Raw genomic sequence first — 14,553 nt, 5'->3', positions numbered from 1 at the left:
ATATTGAATATAATTATATTACATTGTTGTCGAACTTTTTATTTACTACTGGCGTAATAAATGTGATTATTATGATTGGTACAAAGGGTAGTGCACAGTAGATGAACACGATATCTCCGTAACATTCATTTAGGTTTGGGGGAGTTGTTCTTTAAGCGAATAATGTTCAACACTCGCACATGGTTGGTGCCACTTTGTGTCGTATTTATGTTTATTGCACAGTCACATACTAATTCATTTCATAAGAAACACCTAAAGTAGAGCTTTATGTTTTAGACGTAGCGTGTTTGCGTCAGCATTAGATTTTGGCGCACGTTAACGGACCCCAGGTGGTCGACATTTCCGGAGCCCTCCACTACGGCGTCCCTCATAAACATATCGTGGTTTTCGGACGTTAAACCCCAGATATTAATATTATTATTATTATTATTATTATTATTATTATTATTAGCAGAATCAGCAGTAGAGCGCGTATATCTGTAAGTAAACTACCGCTGGTACTGTTGCGTGGAGCTTGCCTCATTTCCAAAACAAAGCATTTAAATCCTGTCTTCTTACGAGCAGTTTTGAGTGTCATGTGGTCTCTGAACCCTTATCTTCTTTAGGGTTCACCGTGACTACTGCCGCCCTGCTTCTTTACTGGAATTTGAACGAACGACACGCTAGCCAACCACTTTTCACGCCATCAGATTTAGTTTGGACACCGGCAAAAGAAAGTGGCGAAGAAAACAAAGGTATGTTTGCGGATTTGACTTTATTTGTACCGCCTTTATTTTTAAAAAAAAGTAAAAAGTCAGGCAGAACTCTACACTGAGGAAGTGTGATGCAGTGCGCGACATTTGGAGACACTACGTATTGGTATACGGCAGTTACCGTGGCCTCTTAAAAATTTCTCCACCATCACGATTACGTGCCTAAACCCCAATGAGGTTATAAGCGCAGACTCTGACCACATGGCCCAGGTGAGATTCGATATACTGTTATCATTATGGGTACACTTTGCTTTCACACTGTCTGCTAAGCGGCCACGAAGACTGGAATGGGGCTGATCCTTGCGACAATATTACAATGAACTGTATTTCACGGGCAGGAGACTGCAAAAGCGGACACAACAAACCAAGAACTTGGACAAAAAGTAGTGTAGAGGGGTGCTTTGTTAGAATCATTGTGCTCCTTATCACGCATATTTGTTACACCAACGACATTCATGTACCATTTGTCCTTTCACTCGGTAATTCCGTGCGAAACAGAGTCGTCAACCACCCCTCTGGTAGAGGCTGTTACAGGACCTACATACAAGCGGTCTCGAATAGTGCAGTGTGCATGGTTGAAACCGGCTTACCGCAATGCGAAACACGAAGAACTACACAAACTATCGATGGAGTCGACCTCGGAAATGCGCGGGATACCGTAGTCTACCTTAGTAATTTCTTCCAGCATTGCGGAAGGTGCAGCACTGGCAGCGAATAGCAATGCCTAAATACAGGTTTGTCTGTGCTTCGTCGCCTGCTCAGCATCAGCTCACCATCCCGTCGACACATGCCGGCGCGGTTCGTTCCTGCAAGAAATGTTGCGGGACCTCCGCAATAAACTGCCTTGAGATGAAGGCGAAAGCGGGGCTTTGCTTCATCTCCGTATCCGGCACATCCATTTCAATCCTGTCTCTATGACTCGCGTTGTACACCCTGCCAGGCGTCCCCGCTGGCAGACCTTCCGCTGTTTGTGGAGCCGCCCCATCACGAAAATGTGCTTCGGCCAATACTTCAGTTCCCCTGCGGGAACTTCACATCCCCTGTTTACCTTCCTTTAATTTAGCGGTATTAAAATAAGCGTAAATGCTTTTACAAAGATTACAAGAAGCGGCCGAGGGTTCTTCTTATATGAACTCTGTTCTAAAAGAGTTTAAACGTATTATGAATTGGAAGGTGCATCGCCGCTGTTAGCATGCACTAACTGCATTACAAGAATCACAGAAACTTGTGCCTTCAGTTTGCTCTTCGTTCTTTTCGCAGAACCCACGAACAGCGGAGAAGATCACATGTGGTTCCTCGAAACATCGAATAAAACGAGACTCACCGCAAGAGAAGCCTGCAGCATCGAGTCAGCTTGCCGGCACAGCGGCCATTACACGGTGCATTTGCTTTCTACAGGAAATATCAGCTCACGCGAATGTCAATACCTTCGCCTGCTTTCAAGATTACCGAATTTTCGATTCTCGGGACTGAACGCGAGCGCAGAACTTGCGGGGACTCCGTTGGCGCCATTGTACGCGGTAGGAGGAGCGCTACATCGAAGCCCACATGTTGTGGCACATCTCAGTGATTTTCTACGGTACGTCGTGCTTTGGAAGCGCGGCGGTGTTTACTTAGACACTGACGTGATCGTGATGAGGTCACTGAAAGGAATAAGGAATAGCGTGTTCTACCAGTCGAGAGCTCAAGACGATGCCGTGGCAAACGGCATACTCTTCTTTGACAAGCAGCACCCCGTCCTCGGGGCCCTTATTGGTAAGTGCGCGCGTGTATATAGTCCTGAGAAGTGGACCTCGTGCGGTCCTGCATTGGTATCGCCGCTCGCTCTTGACGCCGAATTTTCACACCGCCTCAATTTCATTGATGAGTCGGCATTCTTCGCTGTTCCATATGAAAAGTGGGAGACCTTGTTCAATCCAAAAAGTGCGCCTGAAGTGCTGAGAGCAATAAACAGTAGCTACGGTGTCCACTTCTGGAACAAACTTAGCAAAAACACACGAGTGGTGACAGGATCTCGCTCAGCTATGGACGTTCTCGCTCATACCCGTTGCCCCGACGTGTATAGGCTAGCCTCTCTTCAGGGCTACTTCTGAATACTTGCTGTCCCGATGTGCTACTGATCAATGAATCAAATCAAATCAAATCAAATCAATGAATGATCAAAGAAACATCCCAACATTTTACTTCGTACAAAGAGCAGCCACAAGTGCTCGCACTCCGTATAGTGCCTGGAATATACCAAGCCTATTCTAGGCACGATAGAATCCGTGCCAGAACAGCATCACCCATTGTAACTCATGTGAGCAAGCAGCTGACAACTTCGGGTCGAATATACGCTGTAAGGTGCTTCACTGTACTCCGCTTCGTAAAACCATGCAATGCTGTGGAGGCTGACGAGATTTTCTGTAGTAGCTCTGTTTCGAAAAAGAAATCATTGCTTGTGCTTGCCAGAAATTACGTGAAATTTTTATTTCTTACCTGAAGCTATAACTGAAGAACATTGTTCACCATAAAGAAACAGTATTGTGTAGTTGTCAGTACTTCCTTTTTTTTTTCAAACCTAATCATCGTTGTGTTTCTTTTTCTGGGTTCCTCACTCGCAGCCCGACGCGCTGCCTTAGACACAGGCTAGTGATGGACTAGCGCGACGATTTGCAAGTATGAAAGCTCACCAGACCCGCGCGGCGTTGCACATTTCGCTCACCGAAGTTCTTGCACAGCTTCCGCAGTTTTGCGCGTTATGTATGGAACGCAGTGCAGTGAGCCCATAACGATATTGCGCTTAGAATGCCCGCCTTCCTAGAGTGTGCCTGAGAGATATTTAATTAAGTTATTATGAGTGGTTCTTTTTTGTGCATCCTGTTCACTGCTATTCATGCCAACTTTGCATTTCTGTAATGGATATGTTCAGACGTAGCACTTGCTGAAATGTCATGGGATTTCATAATGACGTTCGATCCAATTCACATTCTAGTCAGATGTATACAGAAGTGCCCTAAATGATACGAGATTTATGCTCGATTGCAATCACGGGGGAGCAGCGCAGCCAATTGGAGAAGCGAATGAAGTAGATCCGTTAGTCGGGAGAGGTGAAGTTGTCTGTGATGTTTCACCGTAACGAACGTTAACCAACCAGCTCCGGACCCTTCTTATGTCCGGGGCTTGCATTACATCTTTGTGGTGGTATGACAGTTTATCTAAATAATCGGAGGGAACGAAATTTGTAGCCTTGGACTTTTAGAAAATATTTAATAAAATAACGGGAGAAAGAAATCTACCTTTTATCAAGCTATCATGTTTAGAAAGACGTGCCCCCTACCTCCCCGCTCTACAAAAAAACCCGGAACGCTGCATAGTACTCCCTCTAGAGCTAACCGGAGCTCACAGGTGTTACAAAACAATTTACCAAGCCTCTAAATTAATTTGTGGCGTTACCACTTAAGCATTTCCTCATCTGAATAGGGAGGACTAGCATGCTTGTTTGATATAGCTATCCTACATTGATTAGGTTAAATCAATTCTGTATAGTATATTCATATTGCATGTTTGTGATGTAGTAAACGGCTGTGAAATTGTTCTACATGCAACTATTCATTTTACTCTTGTGTTGTGAAGTCTCTTATCCTGCGTCGGTATTGTATATTTAAGAAATTTTTATATTTATGTATTTTTATCAAACGACCGTGGCGGCTCCGCGCTGCTCATATCTTGTGATCACACAGGGCAGAGTGTTTTGTCAAGCTGCAGTTGCAGCGCTTCCTCACTGCCTCCTCCCTTAACCCAATGGAAATAAAGAGAAATGAAAATCTAAAAATTAGAAGTTTTTCTTTTATCCGGAGAATGAGGGCAAACGAAGGTTCGCGTGTGCGTGCCTGATCTTCTTTCCTTTCACTTTCTTTCTTTCTTTCTTTCTTTCTTTCTTTCTTTCTTTCTTTCTTCTTTCTTTCTTTCTTTCTTTCTTTCTTTCTTTCTTTCTTTCGCATTGCGCAATGCTCCCTCCAAACTGTTTCCTTCTTCCATGCCGGGAATCGCACCTTCACCCACGTGCTTAGCACCGCAACACTTCTGCTGCTGCAGGCAACACTGATGGTCATGCGTGGAACAATGAAAGGCAACGATAAAATGTGGCAACGTGAAATTACAAGTGACCTCGATGAAAGATCACATGTCCATAGCAAGAAGGGCTGGTTGGTTACCGACAAGTCCATAATCGAAAAAGCGTGAGTTATTGTAACACGCGCATACACGCATGTGGTCGGTGCAGCTTCGGGGGCCTGTTTGCGTGCACCCGCATTTCTGTACACTCACTGGCGTCGGGTTTTTCGCGAACTATGCCGCCGCCGCGGCCGCCTCCGAAAGTTGCAGCTCATAGAAGCTTCGCTTGCTATTGTAATGATCACGCTCACACAGTTCCGTTTTCACGCATCGTGGTATTTTCTGTCCAACAAGAATATAAAATAATTCCAAGGACGTGCTTTTCGGGACACCGAGGGCCTAGCCTGAGGTACGGCTATTTATTGTACCGAAGATGCTTCCAGCCAACGTACTCTTTTCTTTTTCAATTTGTCACACCGTCAATCTTCTGTCACTCATGTTATTAGACAATTTTGTCGAAAGCAGTGTCTTGATGTCCTTACCTTTTTGTTTCAAGGAACATGCCGTCTACAGTGATGCCATCATCACCCAGGCACAGATCGTGTACAGCCCCACAGTCGATAACGACTGTTCCGTGCATTAATTATTATCTAGGCGTGACATGTTTACTTTGAACAGCGGAGTTGTTTAAGGGAGGAGTAGCACCATTGTCGTCCATTGTCGTCCACGCAAAATTCGCCGGGTGCGCCACAGGAAGCTGGTATGTGTCAAGCAGCTCCTAGCATAGCATAGCCATGCCTATAATAGTATAGTGAGGAGTGGGTAAGGAAAGTGAGGGTGAGGAGGAGTCAAGGAAGGGGGAGAGGGCAAGCGTGGCAGAGGCTTGTACACTTTTTGCGCCACAGACAGTGGGTATGTGCCAAGCAGTTCCTGGCATAGCACAGCCATGCACAGTATAGTATAGCAAGAGAGTGGGAAAGGGAAGTGCGAAGGAGAATAAGGGATGTGAACGTAAGAATGAAGGAAAGGAGGAGGGGAGAGGATAAAGTATGAAATACCTTTGTATAGTGTAGCTTATGCGCCACAGACAGTGAGTATTTACCAAGCAGCTCCTCGCATAGCATAGTTAAGCACAGTATAGAATAGCAATGGGGTGGGAAAGAAGTGAGGATGAGGAGGGCTAATGTTAGAAAAAGGACGAAATGGAGGCGGAGAGAGGGTACACCATAGCATAGCCATGTACAGTAGAGTATAGCAAGGGGTGGGATGGGTAGTGACGCTGAGGAGACGAGGAGTGATGTGAGGATTAGGATGACGGAAAGGAGGACAGAGGGAAATACGGAAAGAAAGAAAGAAAGAAAGAAAGAAAGAAAGAAAGAAAGAAAGAAAGAAAGAAAGAAAGAAAGAAAGAAAGAAAGAAAGAAAGAAAAAAGACTTAGAATATTTAGAAAGAGTCAAGAACGAAAGAAAGAAAGAAGATGATGAAGGATGAAGAGCGTTCACTATGTGGTGGCGATTGCTTGCCAGCTCCACTGTTAACTCAAACTTCACAGGCATGGATCCGCCCTCATTTTTTTCATAAATATGCATCACGTAAGTATATATTGCAATGCCAACTCCTGTTAGGGTATTTCATTGTGGCTTTCTACATTATTACATGTTCAAGTGATGAAAATACAAATGTGTATGCTTATTTCTTGCGAAACCAAGGGTAGGCGTTCCGGGAAATGACTGAGCCAGAAATGGCGATCTCCTTATAAAAGTAGAAAGTGAAAACAATTAGGAATAGTCCAGGGCAAGTTCTTCCTTTTTTTCGAAAGTCTGCCCTTAGGCATAATAATTATTGTTGCAGAAATACACATACAAATTTGCTTCGTGTATGAAGTCCAGTAACGAGCGGTGGCGAGGTCCACTAATCCAGCGGTCAAGGTCGGGTGGTCGGCCAGGCCTGAGGCCTGTTGCACGTAGGTGACGATGACGGCTTAATTGTAGACCAGTGCATGTCCACAATAAGTGTGTGACAGTTACATCGCTGATTGGAGCGTCGCAAAATGGGCACCATGTACCATACGGGCAGCGGTACTTTTTCGCCCAAAGGGTGGTCACGGATGGGGTAAGCGCAACCCCAACACGAAGCTTCCGCAACGTCACCTCCTCTCGGCGGGTTAAACAACCAGGGAGGTCTGACCCACACGGAGGTATAAGAGCTCGTGTTTTACGTCGGAGGCTTTCTTTTGCCCGTAGCATCTGTCCTTGAGCGTCCTCAGGAAAATGCGGTAGTGGGTGCGGTGTGACTTGTGGGTGGGTTGCCAAATCAGCTTTGACAAGGTCTGGCAAAGCGGCCCGAGGTACCCACTGAACACGTAACCGCACAGATGCGGAGGCAGCAAGATGGTGAATACTATCCGAGAGTGACGTAGACCGATACACTCGTCGTATATCGTGGATAGCTTGCGTCGAGTCCGTAAGAATGATGAGCTGAGAGCATCTGTCGGGTATAGGAAAAGGTATCAGTGCTGCCGATCCGTCACGTATGGCAGGCAGCTCAGCAAGGTGAGCCGGTGGTGCGGTATCCGCAAAATACGAGCATGTCTGGCAAGCCTCTGGTATTGATGGGCATACAAGAGCGGTGTGAATGGTGGTGCCACTCACACTGGCATCAGTATAGGCGACGAGAGTGGCGGTATCTTGGTTATCGGCACGAAGCAAACGGGAAACTTGGGCGTTCACCTGGAGTGGAACCGGGCTGTAAAGGCGGCCAAGAGGTTTGTTTTCAGTGAGTTGCATTTTGTTCCACGGGTCAATAGTGCTCGTCTCTGAAGGTGTATGGTGAACTTCTTGGCCCATGTACCGCGCCAATGCAGCAACTGAACAGAACGTTGATGACTTCAGGTTGCTCGCACAGCGCCGCTGGTGTACTAGCTCGTCAATTGTATTTAAGTGGGACTCCTGTTGCAGTACTGTTAACGGAGTGATATGTAGCAGTCCAGTTATCGCCCGAATGGCTTCGTGGTTATCCGCCTCTAGACGTGCCCACTCTGCCTGCGTGAGGTGATGAAACTGGGCGCGGTAGACGAGCCTCGCTGCAATATCGAACGGACAAGGAGGCGAGCCATGTTGGAGATAGCACCACCAGATTTCTTCGCAATCCGTCGTATGAGATGGATAGTTTCTGATGCCTACCGTTTGGCACTCTTGACCCAAGGTCCTGCAGATCCGGTGGCGTGAATTTCCAGGCCAAGCACGCGGAGATTCGAAGTTTCATGTAGCGGCTGCTGATCCAAAATTAACTGCAGAGGCCGAACTCCCAGTATACGACGTTCATACTTGTTCGCAACCGACATAAACTTCGTTTTTTTTTTTAGATTTCGAGCCCAATCTGGGTGCACCAGTTATGATTTATGTCGAGGGCCTCTTGCAAAGCTTGTTCTTGACACCTGATTCCAGGGTGCACTGACCGAAGGGTGATGTAATCTGCATATATGATGTATTTTGCGTGGTGTATTAGCGCCAGCTTCCATGCCAGTGGGAGGAGGGCCACGTTAAAAAGAACTGGTGCTAGCAAAGATCCCTGTGGGACGCCTCTAATGGAAACAAACCGCACAACTTGTTCACCTGCTAGGCGAATGAAAAAGCTGCGATCGTGGAGAAAGGCTTTCACAAACGCACAGACTCGACTGGGGAATTGGAGCCAGTGAAGAATTTCCACAATAGCATCATTGCTCACATGATCTTATGCTTTGCGAATGTCCATAGACAGAATGGTGCGAATCCGTCGAGAGCGACCTCCAACAAAAACCATGAATGAGAGGTGAGCAAGGCCATCCTCAGTGCCCAGATGCGGACGGAACCCAATATTAAGTAGCCCAGAAAACAATTTCCACAGTATGCTTTCCCGATTAATTAGTAGCCTCAATCTGTTTAATCTTTTCAATACCGGATGACTCCGCATAAATCAAAAGAATTTGCATTGCTTCTACGGAAAGAGAATATTCTTGAGCAATTTTGTAATAAACGCAATCTATGTATCCATTGAAGTTCAGAAGATCTTTGATCTGGCGAAGCCGGATCTGTGTTTTAAAAAGCTGCCCTTACATGGACTTTGTGGTGATGTCTTAGCGCTCTTTAGATCATAGTACCCATGTGAAAAAAAATATTGGTAAAGCTAACATAACTTAAGTAATTAAGTCTCTTGTGGGGAGCCCTTTGACAACGATTTAGGGTCTGTATTACATAAGACATTGATTCCAAGAAGCATCTACGATATATGCGGGTGGTGCACGTATCGCTCTCTCGAAGGAATGTGGACAAGGCAGTATCATTACGCAATAAAACAATGCGCTAGAAACAGCGCTAGTGACCGTTTAGCGCCGTGCCTGTTGAAGGAAAAACAGTAATATTCAGGCTGAAAGATAGTAAACCCCTTCAGATAAATTGGTCATTTATAATTCCCGTTTTATTGAAATCTCCGAGATGCGAATTGCATGTTTTCGCATCACATTTTTGTTTAACGTATCTTGAAACAATCACAAAGACCTGTTAGGGTAGACAAGCTACGAGAAAACGTGGGCAGAGATAGTGCTATACACCATCCAAAACTCAGGAATAAAGCTATTTGCGTGTAAGTTTGTCGTATTCTTATTTCAAACATTTTTGGCTTGCATGGACTACAACAGCAGATTATATTTCGCAGAGAATTCACACTAGCAGCTTTCGGTAAAAAAAAATGTCCACGAAAGATTGACATAGAAGCACAACGTGCCACAGTTTTTGCGCACGCTGTCAGGATGACATTCGTGTGCTACGTGCGCAGCGGTGTTTCTGCTTGACAACATGCATGTACTAGAGCGCGGGCGTGTCTTGGTCACGAGGCTTGTTGAGCTTGCTTCCGAGCACAGGCTGAAAGTTTTGAATGATTGCTGCCCGAGCTATCAATAAGGAGTGAGTTATATCTGCTTCCTGAACTTGACATTCGTATTGCAGAGTTTAATTTAGCAAAGTTCAATGGTTCAGATGCACTCGAACTCACTGCAGCGTCTATATTCTCGCGTAAAAGACAATAAGCGGTCTTGACGGTTCCTCCTCTCCTGGGCTATAAAGCAGATTTATTCTCAAGCAGGTTCAGCAGATTCAGTTTTTTTTCCCTGTCCCAACCACTTACTGTAAAACTGTATGTGGTAAATAAACTCAACTCAATTCAACTCACCTCAACTCATTGGGAACTGTATCGAGCCTAAGCAGAGGACAAGTGCACAGAGGAGCCACCAGAATCAAAAGAAACGTGATTGGTGAAACGATGCAGGCTTCAACGACGACATGTTCGAAATCACTAGGACGTACAGAACACGAGCAAGAGAGAAGTTTCGAGCTACTCCCCGGTATTCTGAAAGACAGTGTAGACGCACAAAGTCCATTTACGACCCCTGGGAAGCCCGACGCATTGAAATGAAAATTAAATGTCAAATGAATAAACAACAAGAACGATGGAAGAGCTTCTTTCAGTCGCTATATGCTCGCATGCCGGTGCCACCATTTGGAGAATTCTGCAAGGCATTCGCTCACATCCAGAACAGTGTCGTCGCTTCACTGCTCCGGCTCTAATCGGTGGTTGCGTTTAAGCTGCAAATTTTAAGCTGCCCGATAATTATCGACGCATTCGTGAGACATTTCCATCCGTTATTGGAAGCATGAAGTTTTGTACAACTCAATTTCGGCCGAATCAAATGACAGTGAGACAATCATGACCGTAATGTAAGATGCAAGCGACATGGTGTCGAGGGAACACTTCTCAAGAGCGGCGGACCATCGGTGCCAAATGAATAAACGGAGAAAGCGAAACCCTCTGCCATCCGAGGCCTAGCTGAGTCCAGAAACTGTCGCATAGTCGTCATCGTGAGTTCGCCACGTGAGTCAGCTTGCTGGATTTGTAAAGTCTAACGTTAATTGCAGCTTAAAGTTTGTAAAACAACACATTTAGCTTCAAGCTCCTTCTCAGCACTACGCTAGTCTTCACCGCTAGCCACTGCGTTGCTATCGACCGCCCTTCAAAGAAGCGGTGCCCTCGGAATGGTCAGTGACGCCGATGCCACTACAGACGACATGTTGCCCACCAAACAAACAGGTAACCCCTTTATTCGTAGGCTGAAATTTATTTATTTATTTAGTTTAGAGTACCCTCATGGCCAATGGAATTAGAGATGGGAATGGGGATACGTCCCACAATATTTAAAATAGGTAAAAATTGACAGTTAGCAAGTCAAAGAACTTCATTTAAAAGTTATGCGAGTTGTGGGATGGGAAAATGGTCCCGCCTAGCTGACGCCCAGGAGTTGTTGAGTCCTGGCGGATTGCTCGACCCACTGGACAGCCCAGGTTATAAAAAATGCACCGTATTAGCCAAAACATAATGACAATTAAGAATAATTCGCAGATAAATACCAAATCGATTATCAGCAGTTACAGAAATACTACCTACAAAATAAAACAAAATGCATAATATCGGTAATTACTAACATGCATGTTGCTGCGCTCGCTTCTGCAATTTTTAGATGCGAAGCATCTTATGGCGGAGTTCAATCCGGTGGTGGTGTGCGGCGTGACCTCCCTTACTGCGCATGCGCAAGCCCTCACCACACTCCCCCTCTCCACTGCCCCTCTCCCACTTCCTTTCTCCACTCCCCCTCTCGCACACCTCATTCTCTCCTGCGACGAGTAGGCAGCTCGTGCTCTCCTTCCCTCGCTGAAGAATCCCACACGACACCAATGGCATGGACTGCAGAGAGGCAGACGCACATGATCTTGCGACTTTGCGGGAGTCGAATACCTCGGACGCCGGCAGTTCTACGCAGCGGGAGCTGGATGGAGACTGTATGACAGTGCTGATTCTACGCCAGAGGAAGGCACAGGCTCGAGAACGCAAGAAAAAAATTACACCATCTCCCGCTCAAGCTAACCATCTTCCCGCTGCTTAGCATCCACACATGGTTCCCTTTAGCGGGATATGGTGTAATTTTTTATGTAACCGCTCCGTTATACGCATAGCCACTGCCTTACGCGAACCACGCTCGAATGTCTGGGAACCTTCCAGATTATTTCAGAATCTTCTGACAGGCTTTAGCGTGCAAACGCGAACACTTGAATTCATTCTGGAACTAACGCGGCCACCAGCGACACGGCTAGAAAATCCGTTTCCTCACACAAACAGTAAAGCAGGAGCTCTTTTCTGGGCTGATGCGGAACCCGCTCATGACTGTCGAAGAATTTATCTCTGCGGTGACAACAATGAAGAAGACGCTGGGCGTGCGCACCCGGCAATATAATCGTCGCCTGATTCCAGAGATCGCCACGGTTCGAGCCTTCGGCTCTGACGACCTGCACGAAACCATTCGAGCCATCGTGCTTGAACAGCTGCAGAAGCTGTTTCGTCAATCGCAACCTGCGACAGAGTGAATTGCTGACATTGTCCGTGAGGAACTTCAGCAAACACTGGACGTTGCTAAACCACCGGAGCAACAATCGGAGCGGTGGGTTACGCTGCTGCAGTGTGTCGTAATGCTTCCCCTCCGCACCCACGTCAAAGCGCCGCAACGCCACAATTTTGCCGCCGCCACCGACATCATACCGCGCGCCTGCCGACCAGCGCTGCACCCCAAGGAAGACCTACCTCTGGCGCTACCCCGACCATCGCCCACTCTGCTGCCATTGCAAAGAAGCTGGCCACACCTACCGGCGCTGCCAGTGCCGACAGATGGGACTGCGTGGTGTCGCCATCAACGCGCCGCGTCCATAGTGGGGGGAACGACCACGCGTTATCGCAGACTACCTCGCCGGAGCGCAATGGACACTCCGACGACCTTCCCGTTCGCCGTCACCCAGCCGCTACATCTCGCCGCAGCGCCGCCAGTACACCTGCTCGTGGCCGATCTGCGTGTCCTTATCAGGAAAAGGAAGGGCAACATTCGATGAAGGTGTGGTTGCTGTTCGACAAAACACCGAAGATCGTCTGCCGCCACCGACGACACCGCGACAAAACCTTAAGAACCCGCCACAAAGCAAACGAAGCCGTGACTACGAAACTGTGCGGCCTGAAGAAGACCTGACGACGCGACGTCAAAGCTGCGGGACAACCCGACCTAGCCGTGACGCGACGCGACGCCGCGACTTAACCGCAACTCAGGACGACGAAGTAGTGACCGCGACGTACTATTCGACGGCCACAACGCCACCGCTCTCGTCGACACTGGAGCCGATTATTCCGTTCGTGAGTGGACCGCTTGCCACAAAGTTGAAGAAAGAATGCTTGCGAAGGCGCCGAAATCCGGACCGCTGGATGCCATCTAATAACACCTGCTAGAGCCTGCACAGCAAGAGTCACCATCAATAACCAGACTTATCCTGCGAGCTTTGTAATCCTACAGCATTGCTCCAATGATGTTATACTTGTGCTGGACTTCCTAAGTAACCACAGTGCCGCCATCGACCTGAGATCTGAACCAATAACACTATCCTCAGTAAAAGCACTGCCACCCCAAACGACGCCAGGGAACCATGCCTTGAATGCGCTTTACGAGCAGCTCACTGTTCGGCCTCTCCCCAGCGTCATCGTTTCTCTCGGCACCGAAAAACCCACAGACCGAGAAGGCGTCGTCGAAGGCTATCAACACCTGTTAGACACTCACTACATTTGCGTCGCAAGAGGATTAGCCGAGCTTCGCGGAGGGAAAGCAGAGGTGATGCTCACAAATTTCAGCAATGAGTACAAGCACGTCAACAAAGGCACGACAGCCGCCTTTACCGAAAAAATTGTGGAAGCCAGCAATGCTTTCGCCCTCTCAGATTTTCCGGAACGTACTCCGGCTACGCAGCTTCCTGAAGCCGCTTTCAACGTCGAGTCTTTCCCCACATAGGCAAGTAGAGATCAAAGTCCTGCACCGAGAATACAAGGACTGCTTCTTGTGGTGATCGCGAATTCGACAGAGCCTGGTTGCCAAACACCGCATTATAACGAATAATACGCCCGTCTGCTCCGTGAGAGTCCGTATCGAGTGTCGACGCGAGAACGCGAGGAAGTTGAGAAACAAATCGACGAAATGCTACGCGAAGACATCATCCAGCCTTCCAAAAGTCTGTGGGCGGCTCCTGTGGTGTTAGTAACGAAGAAGGATGGGAGCGTACCTTTCTGCGTCAATTATTGTCGCCTGAACAAAATCACGAAGAACAACGTGTACCATCTCTCACGGATAAACGACAACCTGAATCGACTATACAACGTGAAGGACTTTTCGTCGATGGACCTCAAGATCAGCTACTTGCAAATCGAAGTCGGCGAGAGAGACGGAGAAAAGAATGCCTTTATAACACTAGATGGCCTGTTCGAGTTCAAGGTCATGCCCTTTGGTTTTTGCTCGGCATTTGCGACTTTCCAACGCGTTATGGATACAGTAATGCCTGGCTTGAAGTGGCAGACGTGGCTCGTCTACCTCCGACGACGTCATTGTATTTGCCTCAAACTTCGACGAACACTTCCGGTGCCTTGAAGCTATACTTGAAGCAATGCAGACCGCCGACCCCACCCTGATGACAGAAAAGTGCCGCTTCGCATACGAGATGTTTTCGGGCCACGTAAATGGCAAATCTGGAGTTCGCCTCGACATGCGGAACGGAGATGCCGTCGCCGCCTTCCTGCCGCCCACCGTCAAGAAGACCG

At 47.4% G+C, this 14,553-nt stretch overlaps 1 protein-coding gene across 1 annotated transcript in view; it reads left to right on the top strand.

The window, feature by feature from the left end:
* Positions 1-4,097, top strand: part of LOC119386902 (lactosylceramide 4-alpha-galactosyltransferase-like) — a 42,181-nt gene extending 38,084 nt beyond the window's left edge. The window contains exons 3-4 of the mRNA XM_037654178.2: positions 606-734; positions 2,013-4,097. Coding sequence (XP_037510106.1) covers positions 606-734; positions 2,013-2,845 — 962 coding nt within the window. The 3' untranslated portion in view covers positions 2,846-4,097. The remainder of the gene's footprint in view (positions 1-605; positions 735-2,012) is intronic.
* The last annotated feature ends 10,456 nt before the right edge of the window (positions 4,098-14,553 follow it).

This window comes from Rhipicephalus sanguineus, chromosome 3 (assembly GCF_013339695.2).
Source record: "Rhipicephalus sanguineus isolate Rsan-2018 chromosome 3, BIME_Rsan_1.4, whole genome shotgun sequence".
NCBI classification, from domain to species: Eukaryota; Metazoa; Arthropoda; class Arachnida; order Ixodida; family Ixodidae; genus Rhipicephalus; species Rhipicephalus sanguineus.
Note: the sequence above shows the minus strand (reverse complement) of the source record. Positions and strands in the feature narration are given on the sequence as shown.